The sequence below is a fragment of the Lutjanus erythropterus genome, chromosome 22 (genome assembly GCF_056507025.1).
Source record: "Lutjanus erythropterus isolate fLutEry1 chromosome 22, fLutEry1.hap2, whole genome shotgun sequence".
In the NCBI taxonomy this organism is placed as follows: Eukaryota; Metazoa; Chordata; class Actinopteri; order Lutjaniformes; family Lutjanidae; genus Lutjanus; species Lutjanus erythropterus.
The window spans coordinates 7525161-7551479 of NC_139338.1; the positions used below are offsets into that span (position 1 = coordinate 7525161).

The window sequence follows — 26319 nt, forward strand, 5'->3', positions numbered from 1 at the left end:
TTATTTGATGAGATACGTGAGGTTTCTTCACCAATTAGAAGAAGGAGAACATCTAAATTCATACGGGAAGATCTTCTTTAAAGACCATCTCAGTGAAGTGGCTCAGTTAATTTTCAAATAGGCCCTCTGCCCTCGCTGTCTGCGGCCCCAGTAATGTCTCACTCCCCCCGGGCTGATAAGTTAATCATGTCTGAACACTGAGGGCCACAGTGGAGGTCAGAGGATCACTCCATGTCTGTCAGTGATAAAGTAAGCCATTAATCTGTAAGTTTTTGGGGGACATCCAGGACACTGAGCCTCTCTCCGTGGCCCAGGGAAGTCTGGAAAGGTGTGGATGATGAAGATGATCATTTTTTTCAGGGTGGAAGTATGAAAAAATGTTGCATGTACTGTTATTACAACACATATTATGTGAAGAACAATCTGGAAGTGTTGATTCATTTGGTTTAGTTGATGATGACAAGCCACTTAGGTTGGGAAAATTGTGACACTGAGATTAGTATGAACTCTGATTGTGCTGGTGGATGGTGTGTGTGTGTGTGTGTGTGTGTGTGTGTGTGGTGGAGGCAGAGTGAGCCAGATGATCATGCGTGTGTGAGTCAAATGTCAGACACGGATGATTTACCATTATGTGTTGCAGTTGAATCGAATTCCACTGATCCCATGCTCTGCTTTACATTGCCAGGGATATGCAGGAAAACAATGTCCAAACAGCACCCATTTTCATATTTGTAAAGGGAAAACCCACCCGAAAAGATCCTGATTCTGAAATCCTTTCACTTCTTGAAGGCAACTGACTCACTGGCCGGTCAATCATTATGATCTCATGCTGTGCAGTCAAACATCATTTGAACCCACAAGACTTTAGTGTGAATTCCAGCAGAGATCACTGAGTTTTAAAGAAGATGAAATATGTCAGATTGGCTCTTAGGGCAGCATGTATAAAATGATGCACGAGGCATCCAGAATATTTCAGTCCGTTGGAATGATACAAACATGTAATTTTGGGTTTGAATATTTCACTCACTATAAAGATAATGGAGCAACCTGATACATAATATATATGATCCGGTCAGACAGTGTGGAATAAGATGATTTTTTTCCAAACTTTAAGGTATTTGAAAGCAAATAAAAAGGGAAGTCTGGAGTTTAAAGGAATAGTTCAAGTTTTTTTTGCAGTGGAATTATGTGAGGTACTTATCCATAGTCACATTGTTTGGTGAAACAGCAGGAGTACCGGTGTAGGAAGCTTAGCAATGAACTGCTGTGGACGGGGTCAACAGCAAGATGTGTTTTAATCACATAAAATAACAATACTCTATATTCAGAATCATTTCTCTGCTTTACTTTGTCATCAGCCACTCTGTTTCGATGGAAACCACTGTTATATAAGACAAATATCGCTCTCTTCAAATCAACCAAACTCATCAGGCAAAACCATTTTACTGTGTAGAACATGGGAGTTGCTGGTCTACCACTGCCTCGATTGGTTAGTTTGTTTCTCTTATTAAAACACTAAAGTTGCACAATAACACATACATACTAATACATTGAGGCAGCGGTACACCAACAACGCCTGTGTTTGTTCTGCGAGGTAAAATTACTGGTTTTGCTAAAGGAGCCTGGTGGTTTTGAAGAGTGATATTTGTCTTATATAACAATGATTTCCTGTTGGAAAATGCTGTCTTATGGCAAGGTAAAGTGATAAAAATATTCTAAAACTTAAACAGATATTGATTTTTCTTTCTTTCTTTCTTGTTTTTTTTTTTTTTTTTTACAAACTTTGTCCACCTCCACCTCCTGTACATTTTTTTAGCATCCTACTAATGCCATTTCTGACTATACTATCTTGACTATGGATTAGAATCTCATACAACCACACTTCAAATAATCTGAACTGTCCCTTTAAGAGGCTAACAACCCTGGACAATGCATTGTTTTGACCTGTCATATTGATGAGTTTTGCACTTTTATTGTTCTCATACCACTCTGACTTTATTTTAGCTGAGAATCTTAATTTAAGGCAGCGCTTCCCAAACTTGGAGGAAGGCTTCCTTGCAGGGGCGCATGGATAACTAGAGGAGAAATATAGAGTGAAACAAACTTAAATGAATGTGACTTGATTCTTTTGAAGAATTAACTTTATATAAAGTAGCTTGTAACCACTGCACAAACTGATGATACTCTGATCTTTAAGTTTGCTTTCTCTGCACTTTTCATATTGTACTGTTAAATTATATGAGAGATTTGTAATGTTCTTTTGTTTGAGGCTTCATGCCCGGCTGGTATCTTTGGAAACACTGAAATGTAATTAAATGTGTTCATAAAAAATCTTTACTGATTCTAATTTTCCACAGTGATGAATTTTCTGTAAGCTCCAGCCGACCCCGAAGATTTAGCATGTCTGAGTAACTTCATAAAGTAAAAGATAAGCCAGAAGAATGGATGTTTCAAATTAAAAATGTTAAGCTTTTTAAATTATCAAATTATCTGTCTCACAGATTTACACACACGCTCTCACACACGCTCACACATTTGGCCCACTGCTCATCTACAGTTGTGGTATGGGGAGCTTTCTATAGACAGCACCTGCTGGCCTAACTGGTGTCTCTGGGGCAGGGGATGGGATGTGTGTGTCAGTGTGTGTGTGTGTGTGTGTGTGTGTGTGTGTGTGTGTGTGTGTGTGTGTGTCCGAGGGGGAACTCCCCATTGGACAGATCGCGACAGCCCGGAGCCACGGGAGGTTTTCAGTGCTCTAGAAGGCAGGGGGGCTCGGGCCTGGCAGGGCACAGCGAACCCTCCCTCTTTAACTCACCATGTCCCGGGGCGAACAAGTTGACCCCCTGGTCTGGCGCTCCTCGCGCCTGCCCACCGCCGTGTCTCGCGACAGGAAGAGCCGATTGCCCTATGGGAGAGCCAACAGCCTGGCAAAGCCCGACTCGTCTCCTAGGTACAGTTTTAGCTTGTGCAGTGTGTGTGTGGTAACGTCAAGGCAACAGAGTTTGGATCTTTTTGGCGGACACAGGGATTAGAGTCAGTGGCATCATGAACTGGTACAGTAAATAGTTTGGTTCCTGTTTGTTACTCTAGAGAGTCTGGATATGCAGTTTAACTTTTCTTAATAGATATAAATGGATGGATGGATGGATGAGCTTGGGATGAAAAGTATTAGTTGAAGTCATGAATGAGTCTTTCAAAGAACTTGTTTGATGAGCAGGCTACTCTACAAAAGTTGAATTTTGTGCTGCCTGTATGTTGGATTAATTCTCTGGTGTGTGTACGTTCATCACTCAGAGGAAGTTTAGTTTGGTAACTGTCTGCTTGACATTGATAATTTAGGTTGTACTGTAATATTTAATTTTCTACTGAATATTGAAAACTGTCCTGATCCAAAAACCCAAAAATGATCCACGTTTATGTTGCTCTAGGAGATCTTGTATATGTGCAAATAATGAGTATTGTCTTGGACAAGCAAGTCAGTTGTACTATATTTACTGCATCTCAAAACTTCATAACAAGATGGTCTGGGTGGATAACTGGGCATATAAATTATCTTATTTTAACACTTCAGCACTGCTGTTTGCATCAGATATTCAACTAACAGACAATGTTTCTTTTAACCATAACTGTGATCTTAAATTAAACTATGTACGTTTAGTTTCCTAACCCTAACCAAACCTTAACCTTAGTGATGACAGGTCAGATAATACTACTAATAAATATCATTACAGTTTTAAAGCAGTCAAGAATTATGTTATTCTTCTGATTGGGGTGCCAGGTCATAAAACCCTTGAATGGGTCACTTTGAAAGGCAGTGACAAACTTGCCGTTACCTTCTTGTTTTCTAAAGTATAATATCAGAGCATTTTATGCCTTTATCAGATAGTTGATAGTGGGGGAAGTGACATGAAACCGAGGGGGTGAAAGGTGGCGAACAACATGAAACAAACTTCCCTGGCACTACTATACTTCGTCAGAACTGTGGGGGCTGTATCTGAAAGTTTCTGTCACTTTTCTGAAACTGATCTAACACTCTAACCCACTTCACGCAGTGATCGGCCAGGTGTGCTGAGGTGAGAAAGAAGCGGGTCTTGAACCTCACTCTCAAGCTCTGTTTTTTATTCATTACATATCTATCTCTGCCATTTGTCATGTGTACAATAGTATCATGACCTTCCAGGACTTCTGTATTCTGTCACAATATGCTTGTCATGATCTGTCTGTAAGTCCTGCAAACTAGTTCTTTTCTCCCAGGGCCACTGGGGTCTTTCAAATGACCTATTTCTTTGTTAAAATTGTGGTCAAAATGACAACCTAAACAATACTGATCAAATATGAAACATGAAACATCTTTTATTGTGCTGTGCAGCTGTAATCTGAGAAACAGTTTGGCCAGGCAGGCCACCATTATTTCCTGCTGAGCCAAAACCAAGCACAGCCCAAGTCACAGTATGTCACCAAGACAGACATATCAAAAGAGACCCCCAAGGAGCAGAGAGACAAAATATAAGTACAGGCATAGAGTCCACTTGAGTTTTCCCAGAACAGATCAAGTCATATAGCAGTGAACTGTCTCTATCATAGATAGTTAGAAATAGGAATACAGGGGGGGGTTAAAAAAGAGCTGTACAGTACAGTAAATGCATCATACAAGTTATTTGCAGACAAGAAATGAAACTAAAATGAATCTGAATCAGATCAGATTAGCTCATGTGCCTAATTTGTCAACAGGTTGCTTGGAAGAGTAAATTCTCCACTGTTATGTTTTTTAAGTGATCCTTTCAAAGTGGATCTCAGCTTCTCCATTTCAAGACATCATTACTTTTTTTAATCCACTGTATGAAAGAGGGAGGGCTGCTAGCTTTCCACCTTGTTAAAATTAATCGTCATGCTAACGGTGAAGTAAACGCTATAGCATTTGACTGACATAAAGTGATGTTATGAGCTGTGGAGGGTGCACCAAATATTGCCATATGTGGATTAGGAGCTGTTGTTTCATTGCAGATATATGAATACACTTACCACCAGCTCCACACTTTTGTCGGTTCCCTGGTTGCGAAAAAACCAAGATGTCAATCCCCATAAATGCCAAACTCACGGCTTCAAAACATTAGTCCTCAAATCAAGCGGTGATGTCACAGTTGGTTCACAGTTGATAGATTGATCTATTGATAGATTGGTAACACTGGGTAGATGCAAGATGCATGCAAGAGCTTTAATTCAATTAATGTTGGTGAATTGAAAAATAAAGCATGAAGATCAGTTTCCATAGCAGTAACCTGTAAATGCCTGTAGTGTTACATGTGGCCACATAACAAGCATTGAGCTGACTGTGTCACATGCTCAAATTAATACATGACTTTGTGTGTGTGTGTCTGCGTCCAAGCAGCAGTTTTTTACGCAGTGTCACTGCACAAGTGCTGATAGGGTTTTGAAAGGGCCACACATTGGACAGATGCTCCCCCGGTTGCAAAGGTCGGGTGACATCTCATTACCTGTTGTCATCACGCTGGCCTTGGTGCACTGAGCACCCGCCATTTTGGATCTAAAACCCATCAGTTTGCGTCTGGCCTCAGCACTGTGGCTACAATCAAGCTGAAACTGATATTACTCACATTTAATAGGACAGCGATGGCATCCAATATCGCTCGCATGTGCGCCACAGTGTCGTGGACTATTAGACTGAGGCCCCGCTGATGTATGTTGTATTAGATCAAAAGTGACAGATTGTACCCCCCCTTCTCCTTCTCCTCTTCACCATCACCACCACCCCATCTCCTTTCCCCGCTCCCGAGATCCTGCCCTCATGTGTTCTGGTGTCTTTTTTCCACATTGGAAAGATCTTAAATGCTGTGGGTTGGATAAGCACTCCAGGCTGGGGGACTATACTATACCGTTGCCTTCATGTTTCAATGCATTTTATAAAGTAAGAGGTGGGGGGAGGGGGCCAGGATGGGTCCTGTGGTGGAAAAATGTGCACCGCAGCACCCCTGATGTTTTTTACTGTCATGGACAACTGTGGGCTGCACTTACATTACCTTCTCTCAGACTTCTCCTGCCTTTCAGTATAACCTGTGTTCCTCCCCGCTAACAGCCTTGCACTGCACTCCCACTCTGTATATGAACAAAAAGACTGAGACGATAGAAAGAAATGTACAAAAGCTTTATTCCTTTAGAGGAATGTGATGCAAAGACTTAAAGTCAACACTCTTTGTAGATTGTCTTTTCCATGTGCTAAGTGCCAAAAGACATACTATGTTGACCCTAAACCCCTAGGCCACTTGGGTACCCCACATGACCTATTTTTGTTGTTATAATTGGAGACATTGACCTTGTATGAAATAGTGTCCAGGTCAAAATGTCAAACTAGGCAGTGCTGATCAAATATGGATCCAGATGCTGTTCCTACATTGTGTATTTCTTGCTTAAAATGTTTTCAGAAACATATTTTATACGTCACCCACCAGCTTCACGCTCCCGTTGCTGCTGTGCATGTTCTAGTTGCAAAAAAACAAGATGGCGACCCCTACAATGCCAAACCTGAGGCTTCAAAATCTAACCCTTGTTCCTCCTTGCTAACAGCCTTGCACTGCACTCCCATTCTGACACTGAATATGAACAAAAAGAAAGAAAAGATAAAAAGAAAACGGACAAAAGCTTTAGTCCTTTAGAGGAAAGTGATGCACAAGTTTCAGGTTGAGCCTTTTTTCCACCGAAAAGCTGAAAAAGCATTTTAGAGTGTGACAGGCTCCATTAATCTCTGTCTAAGCTCGTCTTTTCCATGTGCTAAGTGCCATTTAGGGTATTTAAGAGAGGACAAAACACACAACTGGGAGTTGAAATGTGGTTTGGCTTGTGGAGAACATATTTAATAGCCAGACATCATTAGCTGAGGTGTCATGTATCATATACTTCATTAATAACATGATACAAAGATGCTCGCCACTATAATGGGAAACTGCCCTGAACCCGTTTCCCCTGCGTTCTGCTGTCTGCTCCGAAGCTCGTTAGCATAACACCGCATCATGAAAAGCTGCAAGGTCAATTAGAAACGTACCGTGACTCGGCACTTTATCACAGGTGTTTTAAAAGGGAGCTAGACTGTCCATAGGGAGAGATGTAAACAGAAAACGACTGTGTGAGTGTGTGCGTTAGAGAGGATGGACACACTTTTAGAGAGTTAGACAGCTAATTAAAATTTCGCTCACCACCTTAAAAGATCCTTGTCGTTCACAGTTCGACCTCTCTGAACAAAGCATTAGATATCACGCTGTCACTCTGCCACGGCCAGTTTGATTCCACAGAATGATGAAATTTATTCAAGATATTGACTGAAAATCACCTCAGCAAGGCCTCAGACTTCTGCACCAGTCCTTCTTTTATTGCACATTTCTATAAGAGCAATGGTGCATGAATAAGAGGCTGCCAAAAGATTCATCAGGAATGGATTCTTGCTAAAGTCACGGCCAGTGCTGAATGGTGTTCTTCATAATCCACATTTTTGATGGTATATCTGCAATGTTTAATTCCTTTAATATAATAATTAATACGGTCTTTTCTCTGCTGAGCTCATTTTGTATTCACTTTAGGTCACAGTGTCAACTAAATGCGTAAAACGTTGAAATATAAAAGTCTAGTTTTGAAGCTGCTGACATTCAGTTTCATGCAAACTTTGACAACTGCACACTAAAAGCAGACAGAGCAGAAAATAAGATGTGTTGACTGCAGTGCGTCATTCAGCCACCCAGTATAGGTAGTTTATTGTCTCTGTCCACTCTCACTCACCAACGCCAAACCAGCAGCCCACAATCACAAAACAGAGAACAAGTTGTTCCTCGTTGTCAGAAGAGAAGGACGTCTAAACAGACTGCTGGTGTTAGTTGCTTCCTCTGTCGTCCAGCTGAAGCTCTGGTCGTTGTGGACAGCTCTCAGACAGTAACACTTGAACTAGTGCAGCTCTGCAGCTCCCTGCTCGAAAGGACTCATTGGAAAACTCAAGTTTCTATCTTGTGCGGAAGGTATGAATAAAAGTCTGCAATTAGTCGGAATTATTTGTTCTGTAAAGCTATCTATTTGGAATGTGTAGGCTATTGTTTGCTGTATTCAAAACTACTTGAAAGGGGGACTTTGTTAGTTGCTAGCGAGTCTGACTCATATGTTATTTAATGCTCTGTTATGAGGTTGGAAGTATAGTCAAATTTTGTTTTGAACAGATATTTAATTGAAACACTTATCTCATATCGGGCCATTGTAACCAAACTATGAAACTTCAGTTGTTATTTCAACCTCGGGGTGAGTTTACAGCATCCACTGTACATTACTACAGTCTTTGTTAGCAACCATTTCCCCTCAAGTCATTTTTTATTTTTTTTTATTAATAAACACAGTGAAAAAGTTTTTATTTCAGTAAATAATACTGTTTAATTAAACTGCTCTATGTTAACAGTAGCTTTTTGTTGAGCCTCTTCAACTTTTGAAAACCTCTGATAAGGACAATTCAGTGTGAATGCTGAAACGCTGATGCTGAACTGCATTGCTGGCTTTTTCAGGTGAGCATTACCAATAATTTATGAAAGAAGTAGAATATTTTGAGGTTTGTTGAAAAGCTGATGCTAAACTGAGTTGCTGGCTTCAATTTGTACGAACAAGCAGATGAAGAAGTATGAATATTTGGAAAAGTGTGAAAACATTGAAGGATGCAAAATATAGGCTACTGTTAGCTGGGAGCTAAACTGCATTGCTGAGTTTAATTTGTACGAAGATGAAGTTGAAGAAGTACGAATATTTGGAAAGGTCAGTAAAAAGTTCAACGTTAACAGCAGCTTTTTGTTGAGGTCCATACAACTTGAAAACTCTCTTGAGCTAACAATGTTAGCACCCATTAGCTGAACCTACCACAACACTGCCTGCAATATTGTTTAGTTAGATTTTCAACACTTGTTTTTCTGTAGATTTCATCATTAAAGGAGTGAAAAAGCAGCAGAAAATGTCACTTTTTTAAAAGGTTATGTTATGCTAGCTGAGGCACCGTTAGCCTGAATGTGAGTGAAGAGCTTTTCTTGTCTCATAGGCAGAAGTCAACTGATCTGTTGTTGCTGTTTGAGTGGCTTTTCACTTGCTTGTTTTGTACTAAAATAAGCCACAAACAATATTTTGCCTCAGGCATGTAGAGCAACTAGTTACAAGAGAGGATATGCCTAGTTGATAGAGGAGCTAACTTTCAATAGAGGCTCTGTTCATTCAGTTTAAGGCAAACAAGTGAGAAACACCCACGTGGTTTGCGAGTCACACAGTTCATTCAGGCCATTACACTCAGAACATTTACACACAGGAATAAACAACAGCTCTACCACCTGGCCTTCGACTTTTCATTGTTTACAGGTCGTATGTGTGATGATTAAAGGCATCTCATTGTTCATAAAGCACTCTACAAGTAGCCTAACTACTTCCTGTCAAGCATGAGTGCGGAGGCCCGCGTTAATTCCCGTCTCCGTGAGTGACTAACAGTGAGTGTTGGGTTGTAAACCATGACTGGTGCTGTGGGCATTTCCTTCGCCTCTGCCTCGTGTGTTGTGTGTTTTGGGGTTTTCTTCAAACGATGCCACCACGAAACTGATTGTGAAAGTTTTTCGGGCCGTTTTTATTTCAGCGGCCCTGTAAATGGATTGGGGCGATGTTATTGGCTTAGTCATAAGTGTGTGGTGATAAACATGTGTGAGCCATCATGTGAGAAATCAAAGCAATGTGCTCTGGCATGCTACAGTATGTGGACTACTATGTGCTTCTTCTTCTTCTCTCTCCCAGCTTGCCTCTTCTTCTTCTTCCTCTCTCTACTTCCAGCTATCTGAATGCCTCCTCTCACTCACATTATTACATTAAGGCATGGATTAAGAAAATTCCAGCAAAACGCTGGTCTCATTCCTCTTCTAATGGATATTTTCTCTTCTCTCTCCTCAGTCTCACAGCACGATATGCAAGTCCTCCGGGCCACAGTGGAATAGGGTCACCACAGAAGAAAAACACAAGGTAAATATGACAAATATGTCATGCACTTCTTTTATTTTGCGGGTTAATCTGATCCTCAGACTATCTGTGTTGTTCTATATGCTGAACACTAACTGTTTTTTCTGCATGACCCTGTGCCTGTGCCTCATTGTGACTTGCAGCCTCTCTTAATGTGCTAAACATTCATTATTATATTCCAGCCCAGTCTCTTTACTTTGAGGACAAATATCATGACATTAGACTTTCAGATAGTATGCGGTGCATTATGCCAAAGACCAATTTTGCCTGCAGGTGATGCATCAATCCCTCTGATCTGTGAATAGCAGATGCATAAAAATGTAAGGTTCTGTAGTATAAAGAGCAAGAAAGATTGTGTAGGGTGAAGGTTGGCATTGATGGGTAAAACAAACTATTTGTTTGGACTTTTACCCAAGGGACAGATGTTCATGTTCGTTTTCTAACATTATACATGTTAGAAAATAATAGGTGAAAACAAGTAAAAAGGCTACTGTGAAAAGAACTATGTAGTACTGAATTATGGAGTTAGACCATCAAATTGTTTCGGTGTTCAGGATTCTTTGGGTGGACCTGAAATCATGTCTCAAAGACACAGTGGAGCCAATCAGCACTATATAAACTAGATTATATTAGTGGTTTGCATTAGCAGTGCACATGATGAGAAGGCCGGTTCTTCTAAGAACCCCCTCACCCCATCCCCGGCAGTCACAAACCAAATGTCCCTTTGACTACCTAATCAGCCTGGCAGTCACTGCTCACTAAATTCCAACAAATCAGCGCTGAAGAACAAAATGACCTTCCTGTTGGGGATTATGAGGACAGGATAAATAGGTCACCGTCCTCTGGCTCTGGTGACTCAAACTGCTAGACGTAGCATCCATCAGGTTGTTTTCAGGTCGTACTGTAGTGGTGTTGAGACAGCAGAACAGACGTGCTTGAAGGTGAATCACCTGCATGCAAACCTGGACTTGGGCATATGCACTGCAGGCATTTTGAAAGTGTAAAGTCTTGTTATTTATACACAGATTGAAGAGACTGTTTTGAATATTCCCTATTACCTTTTCACAGATGATTCGGATTCTAATTAAACACGACCTTTCGGTTCTGAACACCCGCAGTGTGACTGATCTTTTCTGAGTAACTTTTTTCGTTTCTGCTTCCTGGAGTGATTTTACACTTTAAAGGCTAGAACAGTCAAATAGAAACATAATTGTAAAGCCACGTAATTTGCCTCCACGTTTTGTAAAATACTGCACATACTCAGTTCAGTTGACAATCTCCACCAAATCTAGAACCAACTTTAATCAAAACTTTGCCAGTTGCAAAAACGAGGCCATCATGGCTGAATACATGAAGAAAAAAACAACCACCTTCAAAAACCAGAGAGAAAGAGAAGTTACAGTCACGCTCACATGATTTGACTGACCAGTAACCGCTGGGGAATTCAGTGCATAAACACATCAGCCAGTGTTTTGCTCCCAAAAGGTTGCTAGAATCGCAAAATAAAGGGAAACTGAGGATCACTGCAAAGTTTGCACACAAGTAGTTTACTTGCACTTAAAGTCTGTTAATCTCTGTCCTCAGTCCAGCGCTTTTGCTACTTGAGAAGTGCTGCTCTGTGTGATGTGTCCTTTGGGAACAGCCCTTTTACACATCTTGGCAAAGCTGCTGCTAAATAAGCTTCACGAGCGTTATAATGACTCTCTTTGTGTTGCCAAGCTCTGGACTGCAGCTAGCAGTCAGAGAACCACAGGCTTCTACTACTCTTGAGGTGTCATGTGTGAGCTGGTAAATCTGTTAAACACACACATGCACGTGAGGCCACTGACCTTCCTGCTGCATGTCCCATAAGCATAAGCATTTAATGTACATACATGAGCAAAAACCAACAGTTATAGTTATATACATGAGCTATTCACCCTCACATAGTGTATGCACACACCCCTGAGTCCAGTTGTCTGATGCTTGCAGCATTTGTTCCAGCTCAGAGGCAGTGGGAACCAGCGTGTTGGCAAATAATTCCTCTCCAGCCGCCACTGAGCAATGGCAAAAATGCTGCAGCCAGCAGCTACGGCCCGATGGGTGGTAATCTGCCCTCTCACATCACTGACAACAAGCCTCACTGCTGCTGCTCTGCAGAAATAGCTCTCTAATTCCCACGCACATATGAAGACACACTTAGGATGACAAAAACCTGTATTGGCAGTCAATGAGTGCATCTTATTCGAAGTCACGTGAGCCTGATTACCACATTTAATTGCTTTCTTGCCATCTGAGAAGTTATTTTTAATCACCGTGAATTGTCTCTTCTCCTACCCCTGAAGCAAGAAAGTTTCAGCAGTTTCTAAAATGGGAAAACAATTGATGTCTCTCTCTCACATACTGCGCTGAATGAAGAGTTTCCCTCAAGGTGCGGGAGTTTTAGCATTTTTTATGCTCTTTATATGAGGCATTCTGCTCGTTAGCCAGGGCTAAAGTTAGAGCAACTACTGCACTCTTCATCTGTAGTCACTGTGTTGCATTTTTGTCTTTGGTCTGTTTTGACCAGTTGGGTGGCGTTTTCTTTGATGTCATTCATGTTCTTTGGTGTTCATACCAGTTCAGTGTGCATAAAGAAAAAGCTACTGAGGTCCAAGACAAGTGGTTGGCTGTCCAAGCGGTAACTGGTGATTATTGGGTGCCAATGTAGAGCTTCTCATGCATTTCTACACTTCTCGTAAAGGCTTGTTTTCTCTTGGCAGTATTCAGTTCTTTCTTATTTCTGATGAACCACTCTGTCTGAATAAACTGCCTTGGTGTGAACTCATTCTAGCACTGCCAGGGTTAGATGCTTGTACTTCCACTGGGGTCATCTATAGCCACGTTTCTGTCCAAAGTACCCAGAACTTTTATTCCAAGGAACTTCCTTTCAAGGGCCTAAGAGGATCCCATTTTTGTCGGTTTCCACTGTGGTTTAAAGACCCACAAAGATCTGGCAAATTGATCCGCTGACATATTAAAAAAGCAAGCAAGTTTTTTCATGTAATTTTTGCATGCGACTATGCAGCAGTAATGGCACCAAATAAAACAATGGACAGGCATTAAATCCAGCTGGAATTCTCGAAGGCTTAGAGTTCATCGTTGGTCTATTTGTTGTATGCTTCTTTTTGTTACTCTATGCTGGTGTATAAGGGTGGCTGTAGCTCGGGCAGTAGAGTGTGTTGTCCACCAATCAGAGGGTTGGTGGTTCAATCCACACCTCCTCCAGTCCACATGTCAAAGTGTCTTTGGGCAACATGCAGAACCCCAAATTGTTCCCGGTTGTCCAGTTACCACGTGTTAAAGCCCAATAAACAAAAATCAAACTAGTTTGCAGCTGCAGGTTTTTAAAAATAGTGCAAAAATGTTCAGTGCTGAGTTCCTCTAAAGGTTCCTAGTCCCAGAGGAAAGCACCAGCAGTGGAAAAACAGCTTACAGTGTACTCTACTGAAGCTGCAAGGCACTTGTGTGTTCTGCTGGGCTGTATTATGCTTTACAAAACCATATCAGTGTGTTAGCAAGTTTTCGTTCTTTTAATACAAGTTAAATATATTACACTTACAAATTTGCTGCCCATTTATGAATGCATGCTTCACAAGTTTAAAACTTAAAGAATATTTTTCCCACAGATCAAGGCAGCCATTGATTTCCATTAATTCTTGTACAAACTCGATGAACAGGCTCTTTACACTTCAGTTATGTGATCCAGTTTTTGTTTTGTCAGTGTTTCAAGCAAGGGCGCAGACACCATTACCATGTGAAGGAGGGTGGGGGTAGTGATCTTACCTGGACTTATCTGTGAAGCAGAGCGAAGCGGAGCCACTGTCTCTATTTTTATTGCAGTTTGTGCTTATTACATGCTGAAAACAGGTCAGTTTTAGACCAACTTCCTACTTTACTGTATGCTATTGCATTATTAGAAGGTAGGTCATCTCAGTTTATGTGAATTATTCACATTAAACTACCCTCTGCTCACAGCAGCCTTTCAAACAGTCAAACTGTAAAACCAAACTTCATTCTAAAAACAGCTGTTTTATGGTTTGACCATATATTTTCACAGTAAAACCTTTAGTTACACTATCACTAGGACTCTTTTGTAATGTACTTGCATCCACAGCCACAATCAGCACATGTGATTTACTTAGTAACATCATTAACTAACCTGTGATGAAGTGTGATGTGTGCAGTTTATAACTTTCAGAGCCTTTAAAAAGTGCTTTGCTTATGTGTGAATTATTTAAAAAGTTGAGTTTGTTTCTTTTCAGTATATATTTTATATGAAATAATTTATTCTGAAATGGATAGAGGGTCAGTTTAATGTTTTTGGGGGCAGACACATACCCTCTATCTCTCCTGGGAACTGTATCCAAGGTTTCAAAAGTCTAAAATATACCTGTTAATTATTCGAAATAAGCTGAAATACTGTCCATAAAGTTCATCCTCTTGGCAGCAGGGGGTGATGTTTGACACCTTGTTGGCCACCTGTTACCTTGTGGTTCCTTTCTTCCATTTTCCTGAGCCTGAGGTGGCTCTGACTTTGCTCTGAAGGTAGCGTGAATAGACCAGATAACCTGCACTCGGACATTGGTGTAGAAATTAGCATAATTTAGGAAAAAGCCAGTGGCAGTGAATGGGAAGCACTCTCTTTATGCCAGAACTATTGTGTATATCCTGTGACTGGCAGGCTGAATAATGTGCTGGACATCCTCTCCGAGTCTCAGATACACTTCCCCAAGTCTGTCCTAAAACAAAATCACTGTCCAGAATTTACATCCCATTTCCCTCTCGAGCTCCGTTTTGCTGATGCATTGTCAAACATGTATTTTGGAAGATGAAAGAATTGCATGATAAAAGGGACTCCCTCTGATTTCCATCTGAATTGCCTCAATCTCACCCTCATTTTCCCTTCTGTTTATCTCTCATTTTCTCTTGTCTGGGTTTGCAGCTACACTATTTTTTCTCTGACTCTATCTGCATTTCCTTTTCACTCCTGTTCTCTCAGTTCCTCCTCTTTGTTCTTTTTCATTTCTTTTAGCTTTTTTCACATTAATTGTTTGCTCTTTTCTGTTCCGTTCCTAGTTGATTGTACCTGTGGGAGCTAAAGGCCCTGTAGCTGCTGTTATCGGTGCATGTGTGTGTTTTCTTGTGAGATATTTCAATTGAATTCATCAAACTCCAGTGTTTCCTCCCTGTCATTTCTACTCTTTATTATGTGGTAGTTGCTTCTGTATGCTCTTAGAAATAAGGGTTCCAAAAGAGTTCTTCCTGAAATGCTGAGGTTCTACCCAGAACCATTTGCTTCTGGAACCATTTTTTGAAGTACAGGTTCATCAAGGGTTCTTTGTAAGACTAAGGGTTCCATTAAGAACCCTTTTCATAACAAAAAAAACAAAAGAGTTCTTCAAGGATTGTTGAAACCCTTGAAGAAACCCCTGCGGTTCTTTGTACCATAGAGCCCCCTGCATGGGTTCTAAGTATAACCCTTAAAATTTAAAAGGGTTCTTGACAGAATCCCCTGGGTAGAGTCCTAGATAAAACCCTTGAATTAGGTTTTTCGGTAGAATCTGCTGGATGGGTTTCTAGGTAAAAAACCCTTGGAATATAAAAGGGTTTTTCAATAGAACTCCCTGGCTTTGTTCTAGGTAAAAGCCTCTACAATATTACAGGGTTCTCAATAGAACCTCCTGGGCTGATCCAAGGTTAAATGCTTGGAATAGAAAAGGGTTCTTGTTAGAACCCCCTGGATGGGGTTCTAGATAATACCCTTGAATTGTAAAAGGGAAGTTTAGTTTCTCTCCTGTGTCGCTGTGTGTACTTTCAGGTTTCATCATGTTCGCTTTCAGCTGAGAGGAGTTCTGTTATGTTACTGCTGATGGAACCAACACTTCCAGGGTTTGCTCCTTCATAGTAAAAACATTTACATTACAAAACAATGGGGAACTTTTATGTTGAAAAATTTATAGGAAGTGAAATGAGCTGCATCAGCCACTTGACTAAAGACAAGCACACATCAGCTGAAAGACACACACCTTGGCAGGACTGAGATGTAAATACCTGCCATACTGGGCTTCCGAGTCGAGTCAAACTGAGTCAAGCCAAACAACACGAGTGTATGTAAAGAGGCTCTAGGCTCTTCATCGTTCTACACATGAGAGACAGAGACGAACAGAGGTTGAGTTGGCATGCGAGCAGAGGGAGAGAAGAGCTGCTAGGGGAGACGGTGCAGGCAGCTGCAGGCAGAGAGTGGAGATGGAGCATAAGAGGAACAGTTGAAAGTACAGTGAAAAGCAAGAAACACAGTTAAGCACTTCTGTAGTTGGGCCTACATTGTATTGAAGCACTAAACAGCTGTTTCTTTGGGGGAAAGGCATTTCTTTTTCAGGTGTGGGAACGCTGGGGATAGGACAGCGGTGTGAAGTGTCGTGGGACGGTGCAGCGGCGCGTGCAGGAGGACGCACCTGCTGCTGCCGGTGTGGTCCATAGAAGATAATGGGGGCGACTGTTTTGACAGTGGCGCCCAGCAGCGGTGTGTTTTAGCCTTTAGCACCTTCAGAAGGTGAAAACGTTCTGGACCCCCAGAGAGGGTTCCAGCTGGAACCATTACACTATAGCCTGGATCCCTGTAGAATCTCTCAGAGGGATTTGAAGTCTGTTGGTGTGTCACTGTAGACATAAAGTCGGATGTTTTAGGATCTAAAAAAAGTCAAAGGAACCAAATGTAGGCGCTGGCACACATACTGCCTCTTGATGTCAGGTTTTTCTTGCACTTAGGCACATTTTATTTTTGCACAATTGTCTGAATATAAAACAATGGTTCAGCAGCACACAGACGAACTTATTAGGCACCTCTGCTCCGACTACACGCTGTGCATGTTGCTTAATCGCTGAGCCTTGTTCTATTTTTCAAGGGAGACACCCAAAGTAAACCTGGATTCTTGCAATTACACGCAGCACCGTTCAAGTCCCCGTGCTGCAATGGTAGAAGTGCTGAATTTTGTTATTGCATGCTTTCTGTGTTTCTTGTTGCGTCAGAAAATGCAGCGGATGGTTATTTTGATAAGCCCTGCAGCTTTACAGCATAATTTGCTTCACTGAGATCAGTTAGTTGAGCTGCCTTCCTCTGCAAATCAAGAGCTGTCCAACACAAGTGTTGGATGTTAAAAGTTTTTATTAAAAGAAGCAGCAGCATTAGTGTTTTTTATCCAGTTTCATGTGCTATGTGAAAAGGGTGTTGCTTCCTGTTTTAAATCAAATCAAGTCACTATAGTAAACAGAATTTTCATTGAAAAGGATACGTGAACTTGTTGATACTTCTTTACCAACCCAAAAGAGGCCCAACAAACAACTATCTTTGTGGTGTCTTTACAAACAGCAACTGACAAATCATACTTAATTTACCTTCAATTTATTATTATGAATTAATTAAGTCTGATCTAAATTGTTTTTTTTTTTTCTTCTGTGTTTGGACTTTGGACAGGACTGTCAAATCATTTGAACCAATCACAGAAGCTTACCATGCTATGTGTTATTTCACTGGTAAAAAACAAAAAAAACAAAAACATTTTTGGTTCCTGTTGACCGATGAAGCACTTTTGCTACCAAAATATGGACCGGCAGGGTACAAAACCTGGACTCAGGACGAGGCAAGAAATGCCTGTGTTATTAAATTAATTAATACATGCCGTCTCTTGTTTATATGCACAGTTCTCTTAAGTCTGCTGATTTGCGTCCAGATCAACACCAACATGAGCAGAACCTGACGGAGTATATAACCAGTAATCGAAACAGCATTTACACCACATGACGTTTGGTTACAGTTTCCGGACCGTTAGAGATCTGCGTTCACGTCTTTGAGTTTTGCCCAAACCAGACCAGATGGGAAATTGAAACAATGCCTCGTTCTTGCATTGGTTTGATTCAGGAATCTTTAGATGCAAACACTCCTTTTTTCATCTGTAAAATCAAGTGAAACAAAAGTTTTAGGAGACCTGGATAATTTTCCTAATTTTTTGTCTCTATAATACTATTTTGGCTAGAAGTGTATTTTAAAGCTGATGGTAGATTATTGCAGACTAAAATACATTTAGCCAGTGTTACATACCTTCCCAACACACAGTAGATGTACCATGTGTTTTAGTGTACATGGAGAAAGTAAAGAAGAAAACACACATGCTTTTAGTCCTGTTTAGAGCATGAAGTAGTGGTGCACTTCAGCCTCTTGTGGTCGAAATGAGTATTATATTCAAACTTTGTTTTTAGGACAGAAAACTATTTAGATCAGACTTAATGATGAAATAAATCACAATAATGAGTTTTTCTCATCAGGGCTTCCTCAATGAACAGAAATGTGGGTTGTGTTGCAGTGATAATGCAATTTATAATGACTGTCTCTCTTAAGATCTGGACTGTCAGTCCTTTTTTTTTATTTGGACTCACCAGCTTTTAATTCTGCTACATTACTGACCTACTTAAAGTGTTCAAAGGAATCTCCAGGGAAATAAAAGACTTCCCAAATTCTATCAATACTGATTTGGTCACTGATTGGCTGACTGATACTTTCATATCGTCTTACACACAGAATCAGTGTGACAAAATAATGTTGGCCTGACTTTTTGATGGAGCGGAGAACTTTGTCTATTCCAGATGAAGATCTGTTTGCTGATGGCATAAAATAGCAGTACAGGCAGTGTGGGGAGGTATTTCTCAATAATCAAGATGTTTTTTTATCCATACCACACATCGATCGGCCCTTCTATTTGTTTACTTTTATTAAATAAAGGCCTAAAAGACAAAATGGAACATATGAAATCTGTTTTTTCCCCTCTGGGGGTTTTGACCGCTTGAGGATTCCACTCTTTAAAAAAAAAACTTTCCTCTCCGCCATCTCGGCTCCATCTGCGATACAGACGCGAGTGACATAGTCAGCGTAGCAAATCGATTATCTTTCTTAAAGGACATCACGACAGCTTTCGGGCCGGGAGACAGAAAGACACCAAGTTGTTAGAATCTATTCAAGGTTTTTTCTTTCCTTCTTAATATTGACACAGACCAGGCTATGAATGGAAACACCCACACGGCCCTCTGATGCACACAAGGCCTTCACTCAATACCCATTTTTTCAGCTCTACCTACCTTTAATCCCACCTTTTTTGTGTTACGTTCCCTGCAGGCTGTCAGCTCTGAGACTCTGGGATGTTTTTGTGCTGCTTCCTGTCTTTTTATGCCTCGGTCAGACGTGCATTTTGATTGGATTTTACAGAGCCTGGATGCAGTGTAGTCATAACTTGCAAACAAGCCATCTAAAGGGAAATCTGTATATATTTTGGACGAGGTATGAGCCACTAGATTATGATGTAAAATATGATCTTTGGAATCAGTTCATAACAATCACATCAAACCATAGCAGTTAAGATTAATAGCAGAAAAGAGATCTAAGTTGTCATAAATCCTGGAACCAGATGCCAAATCTGTTTTTGAAATAACTTACCAACAAACAGATGGGTGTCAGCATCTGGAAAAGTGCTCAACAATGTATAGTAAAGTTATTGTGCAATAACAACAGGTTTTTGATGAGATAATTCTTTCAGCGCCCTTATGGGAGTTTTAGAAATCCTCCAGCTGCAGCGTGGCAAATCAACATTTGACACTGGCAGCTTTGACTCTGTCGAGAGAAAAAGATTATACCAAAGTGTTTATGTGTGTGTAAGAGATTAGAGAGACTGACTGGAAACACAAACCTCCTCTGTAGGTGTGTGTGTAAGCATTTGTTTCTCTATACAGAGTCAGCAGAGGCAAAGAGGTGAGGAGTGACTGTATGCTCCTAGAAACGAAGGCGCTAACAGGAACCATAGAGGGTTCTTTGCCTTGTCCCCATAGAAGAACCCTCTTTTTTATATAAAAGTTCCAGGTTGAAGCTTTCAGGGAGTTTTAGCTAGAACCTAACATAAAGGGTTATACCTAGAACCATCTGTGGAAGGTTTCACCCAGAACCCCCATGAGAGATTCCACAAAGAACCCTTCTATGGTGTAATGGTTCCACCAAGAACCCTGTGTGGGGGTTCTATCCGAAACCTTGCCACCCTCTGAGGGTGCTAACACAACCCAGGGAATTCTACTGAGAACCCTTTTATATTCCAAGGGTTTTTGTGATCTAGAAGTCACTGAAGGGGTTCTTCCGAGAATCATTTTATATTCCAAAGGTTTTATCTAGACCCCTCTCTAAGGGTTCTACCGAGAACCCTTTAGCATTCCAAGGATTTTATCAAGAACCCACCCAGGGCACTCTGTTTAGAACCTCTTTATATTACAAGGGTTTAATCTAGAGCTCACCCAGGGGGTCCTACCAAGATATATTCCAAGGGTTTGGTTGATCTAGAACCTATGGGAGGGTTCTACCGTGAATCCTCATATATTCCAAAGATTTTATTTAGAACCTGCTGAGTGGGTTCTAGGGAGAACCCTTTTGAATTCTGAGGGTTTTATCCAGAAACCACTAATGGGGTTCTACTGAGAACCCTTTTATATTCCAAGGGTTTAATCTCAAATCCACCCTGGGCTTCTACCAATAACCTTTTTTATATTCCAAGGTCTTTTTTAAATCTAGAGCCTACTGATGAGGTTCTTCTGAGACCCCTTTTATATTTTATCTGGAACCCACCCAGAGAGTTTAATTGAGAACCCTTTTATATTTTACAAAGAACCCTTGCTGAAGGAGTTCCTCAAAGATTTCCAACAATCGCTGAAGAACTGTTTCTTGGATGATTCTTGGATTTCTAAATGACAGCAGACAGCAGCAAATTACAAAGAACTCTTGACTGGCCCTTTCACCAAAAAAAGGGTTCTTCACAAGGAAGTGGTTCTAAGTAGATCCTCAGCCCCTCAGGAAGAACCCTACCCTTATTTCTAAGACTGTACATGTAGGAGGATGAGAGAGAGGAAGACATCATGCGTGTATTTTCATGTTCTTCTACTTATTTTTTCCTGTGATAATGGATGCTGACAGATTTCAATCAACCTGTCATGGAGCAAACTTTTCTGTCTTTTAATATTCTGTCACGTAGTTCCACCAAAGTTCACCTCCTTCTTTCATCCTTCTTCCCCGGCCCACAAGGGAGCACACACACACACACACACACTCACACACACACACACACACACACACACACACACACACTGTCTTACAGCACTCTCTTGATCTCTCTTCATCTTACACACTGACACAAGCTGAGCCCAGGGTCAGTACCCACAACACAATGGAAGGACTCTTTCAGCTTAAAGTGAGCCTGTATTTTCTGTGCTGTATAGACTCCATACAGCACAGCCCAGGGCCTAACTTCTGTTCTTTTATCTGTCTTCTTGAGTACAAAGTGATACTTTTCACTCCTTGTAAGGTTTTACACCATGTAGGGTTCAAATTGAAAGAAAAGTGTTTTTTTTTTTTAACTGTACACTTCCCCTAAAATGGCAGACCTTGACTATACTGACTTGTAACTGTAAAGTTGTTACGAGAGGTGTTTTTACATTCTTCTACAAAAGAGGGCGATGTGTGTGCACCTCCCTGAAATCTGAGATTCAAACATGCCCTAGAAAGCTAGATTTGATATGTAACAAATCGGAAAAGCCACCAGTAAATAAACCTCCGGCGCACTTGTCAGTTCAGAGAGCGAGAGTTACCCTTAGCTGTGCCAGCCAATGCTAGATACAAGCTAACAAAATAACAAAAAACATAAATGAAAAAAAGATGCTACAACTACACTTATTATTCTGACACATCTGTAGTAAGTCACTGATTTTGATGCACAACAGGCTCTTCATTTGAATGTGCGTCTGACTGAGACTCAAACATGTACGGTTGGATCTGTCTGATGTTTGCTTTAATGTTAACGCGGGTCATCTTTGATTTGCAATGCTCTTTTACCAGTCAACGTAGCGTCAGCAGCACACAAAGTCAGTTCCAGAATTTCTCAATAAGAAAACAGGAAAAGATATGCTTCTAAATCTTCCAAAGTCTTTTTTAGTACTAAAATTTCTTTTTCTTTTGTCTGCAGAACAAAGAATCTTTTACTAATGTGATCTAGTTGGTTAGATACAGTTTCTTTTCTAGAGATAAAACTCCAGTATGTTGTCTTAATGTCCCAACCCTCTCTTTTCCAGGTTACCAGGCCCCTCCAGAGTACCTGCTGCAGGCAGCGGGGCTTCCAGGAGTCCGGGGTCATCCAACCTCAACCGTCGCAGCCAGAGCTTCAACAGCATTGACAAGAGCAAGCCTCTTCAATATGCCAGTGGCAACGACAGAGGTAAGCATTACTTAGTTCTGTCTTTTAGTACCACAACCCAAACTTTCAGAAGCCAAGATTGTGATGTGGAGTTGGATGAGGTTGATGGTAGGTAGGTTCACTCATTTTACATTCTCCATCCTGACCACATGGTGGCACCACTGACTCAGACAGACAAGCCGGTGGCTGCAGAGGAGCCCAGTCCCTCACTTCACCAGTCTCCTTAACCAGTCTGCTGAATCATCCCCAGTTCTTTATTCCAAGTGAGTTTTAATGAATGCCATTAAGTGGAGGCAGCGACAAATTTTAACAGCGTGGCGGGAGCTGTTTGAGAGATGATGACCGAAGGGGCAAATTTAAGGCTGCTGCTCTGTCAAGCATGATGAAGCTAATGAGAGTGATTTTGCTCCTGAGAGAGAGAAGGGTCTCACAGTAGCTGAGACTCAGAGTTATGACAGTTTATTTAACACAAAATTGATTATTCACAAATGAATAGTTGTTTAACACCCTCTTTCTGTTGTGAAGGAGTATCTCGTGAAGAGTAAGTCTTGCAGAGTAAATCTTGTGATGAGTAAATTTTGTGAAGAGTAAATCTTACCGAGTAAATCTTGCGATGAGTAAAACTTTCGAAGAGTAAATCTTGTGAAGAGTAAATATTTTATAATTGTTGTGAAGGGTAAATGTTTTAATTACTTAATATCTTTGCTTTTGGCTTACTCACTGTATTTATAATGGCTTTAAGAGGTCCCTTTGGCTCGTTCAGGCAATTCATCATGACTTATGGACTCATACAGGAATAATAATTAAAACTTAGCCCATTGCTAAATAATTAAAGCCATTCCTGATGAGTTTATGACATTATAATGACAACCTTTCGCTTTGGCTCGCCATAAATGCAATCGTAAAATGTTTTCTGACTAATTAGATCTTACTTTTAATCTTAAAGCACAGCCCAGTCAGTCACTGATGGAAAAACACTGCAGGATTCAGCGTGTATAAAGTTGAGGGAGGATCAGTAGGAGGTGATGGAGGTGGAGGAGAGATGCAGTGAGTGACATCATGCAGCAAAAAAAAAAAAAAAGGCCTCCAGCAAACTGCCTTTCTGAGTCTGTCTTTCTCTGCTGCTTTCAGTCCTAAAGGTTCATGCAAGATGTTTGCTCAGGCATCCGATTTGTGTCTGAAACCTCAAACTCTTCAACCAGAGGGAGAGGGAATGTATGGTGAGAGATGATGCAAGTGAGGGTGGACAGGGGGTGTGTGATCAAGTGTGATAAGGAGATGGAGAAACTGATATATATAGTTAAAAAATCAATAATTTGTTTAGGTTTATCCCTCAGCAAATCCCATATAAAGGATCCAGCCAATCCATTTCTTTTCATTGTTTTGTGAAAAATGGTTGGCACTATTTTCAAAGGGTGGATATGTCCTCTTCTGGACCATTCACACAGCGCAGTTGAGTCCTGCCAGAAGACAAAACCTCGAGTTTGCAGAGATAAGACACGGGGTGTTGGAGCTTCACTGCAGGGGAGATGAAACAGTGTTTTGGTCTAAAGTAAAAGGAAGAGAAAGAAAAGAAAAATCAATTGTGGGGAAATGTCAGCAGTGCAGACAGAAGCTTCTGGGCAAAAGCAGGTAGCAGAGAGAGCAGGAGACAGAAACAGATACAGGAAGTCTCTGCCACAAGCGATCATATACATCTCGACTTTATTCCTTCTCCTACATGCCCCTGTCATGTTACACATTTTCTTGTTTGATCTTACATCCTTTCATCTTGTTTCACTTGTGGCTTCAGAGGCCTCTATATTTTTCAGGTATGACCGAGTCTGATTACAGATACAAACATCTGAATTTTTACAGTCATTTTCATCTGATTTTGTTAACTAGCGGGTTGAGATTACTTTTATACTCAAATACTAATTCAGCATAGAACATTCTTAACTTGACCTTTTTTACAGCAGCCATAGTGATATAATATCGTTAACACAGGTGGTACCAGAGATACTAATTAAGGTCCTGTTCCATTTAGTGTAGCATGTATGGAACCAACATGGACGATAGCAGCCTGATTCTGTCAGGTTTACTGTTCTAGTTCATGTCAAATCGGCCGCTGTCTTCTTCAGCAGATTTGCTGTGCAGCATACAGTAAACCTTGACAGATGTTATTTTTACTTAATGATCCAATGGACCTTTGTGCGACTTGACAGAGGACAGGTTAAAGTCTGGGATCATCTCAAAAGTATGTGCCAAATAGCCCAGAGAGCTTTTCAGGCTTTTGTCAATAGTTTTTTTTTTTTCATTCTTTCTCAGACACTTCAAACCAACTTTAGTTTCATACCTCTTTTGTTCACAAAACTGCCAGTTTTATGAGAAAGTAAACAGGGTGTCCCAACACAGTTTTAAGTTCAGGTTCCTCACCATTAAAACCTCCTGTTCCTATTCTACCAGGCCTCACACAGCTTTTATATAGACTCACTTTGACTTTTGTTAAGGAAGGGTTCAAATATAAATAATGTTTTATTACTCGATTCATTTCAATGCAAGATTATGATGTTACAACATGTTCTCATTCCAGGCCATCAGATACTGACTCTGCTTTGTCATGCCGTATACGATGCTGCCAGAAAGCTGGAAACACTCTGGTTAGGTTTAGGCACCTGTGTCACTAATGGGTCTATGTCCCTTGCCCTGTCGCTTTAAATGAATGAATTTCAGTGTTTATTGACAGTAAAGTTGTGTTGTATCATTTCATGTCGAGTTGTATCGTATGAGACGCACAGCAGCGTGATAAAACGTTGGTATTTGAGAACCTGGAAATGAGAAAGGACTGGATGTGATGCTGTTTTGTGTATGGCAGCTACACATATACACATTTAAAAAATATAAATGGCTAGATGATTTCTAGCAGCTTCTGATATATGTATATGTTGTTACATAGAGAGATAACAAATACATATGTTAGTTTGTGTTAGAGCCCTTACAATGTCTAATCTGCTATTAAAGCGGGCTGCACACGGGTGAAAGTCATGTTTTTGTTCGTTTGTTTGTTTCAGTAACTTTTTTTTTTTTTTCATAAAGGCGTGTATGGCCTCATGGGGATGAAGTGAATCCATTAGAGTGTTGTTTTGTTTCTCTGCTCACTCAAAGTGGAGCTCTGACCAAAAAGAACAGGAGCTCAAAGGGCACAGAAAGCATTGCATCACCGTTGTTGCCATGCAACTATCTAATTAGCTCCAGTCAACAAAATTGAAGCATCAAAGGGCAGGGTTTGTGTTGTAAGTCAAATTGGACTGTTGGAAAGTTCGCGATTGCTCTGCTTGTTGTTAAAGGAATGAGGATGAGGAGGCGAACTGTGAAACTGGAGAAGCTGCAGACTTCCTCTAGCAAGGCGATGATGTGTTGTGATGTGTCTGACAGTGATGTAACAGGGAGGGCAGCAAAGAATGAAAAGAGTTCAACTTAGAGTGCGAGTCTGGAAGTGAAAAAAGGTCACAATTGCATAATCAGCTGCTGACTAGTTACATGTGCATGTATGTGAGTGTGTGCATGTGTCATTCCAAACATGCGTACTGCTCCTTTAAATCCAGGCTTTCAGCGTCTGTGTATCATCCATCATGTAGTTGCAAGCAGCACGTATGTGCGTTTGTTAGCAGAAGGTCCACCACCGCCGCCCAGAAGAAGTGACATTTCATTCCTCGGCCGCTGAGGCTAAAAAAAAAAAAAAAAAAAAAAAAAAGAAGAGTCTGTTGCCATGGCAACGACAAGTCACTGCACAATGAAAAGTATGGTGGCGATACAGCCTGGGGAGGTGGGGATGAAGGAGGAGCGGTGAGAAGGGCAGGCGGGGTGGGGGTGGGCGAGATCTCTAAAGACAGGGTTAATTGACTGGATACACAGAGACACAGACACACTGGATCACATAAATGCTTGTAACCTCTTTCATTCACATTCATAAACTGCCTTGAGGGCCGCTGAACTGTCGCGAAAGATGAGGGGTGATACAGGG

The 26319-nt window shown here is 40.9% G+C and overlaps 1 protein-coding gene across 2 annotated transcripts in view; it reads left to right on the forward strand.

Annotated features, from left to right (window-relative positions):
- Window positions 1-26319, forward strand: part of nav3 (neuron navigator 3) — a 277797-nt gene that overhangs the window by 121359 nt on the left and 130119 nt on the right. For both annotated transcript variants that reach the window (XM_084711111.1, XM_084711112.1), the window contains exons 6-7: window positions 9958-10026; window positions 22195-22337. In XM_084711111.1, coding sequence (XP_084567237.1) covers window positions 9958-10026; window positions 22195-22337 — 212 coding nt within the window. The remainder of the gene's footprint in view (window positions 1-9957; window positions 10027-22194; window positions 22338-26319) is intronic.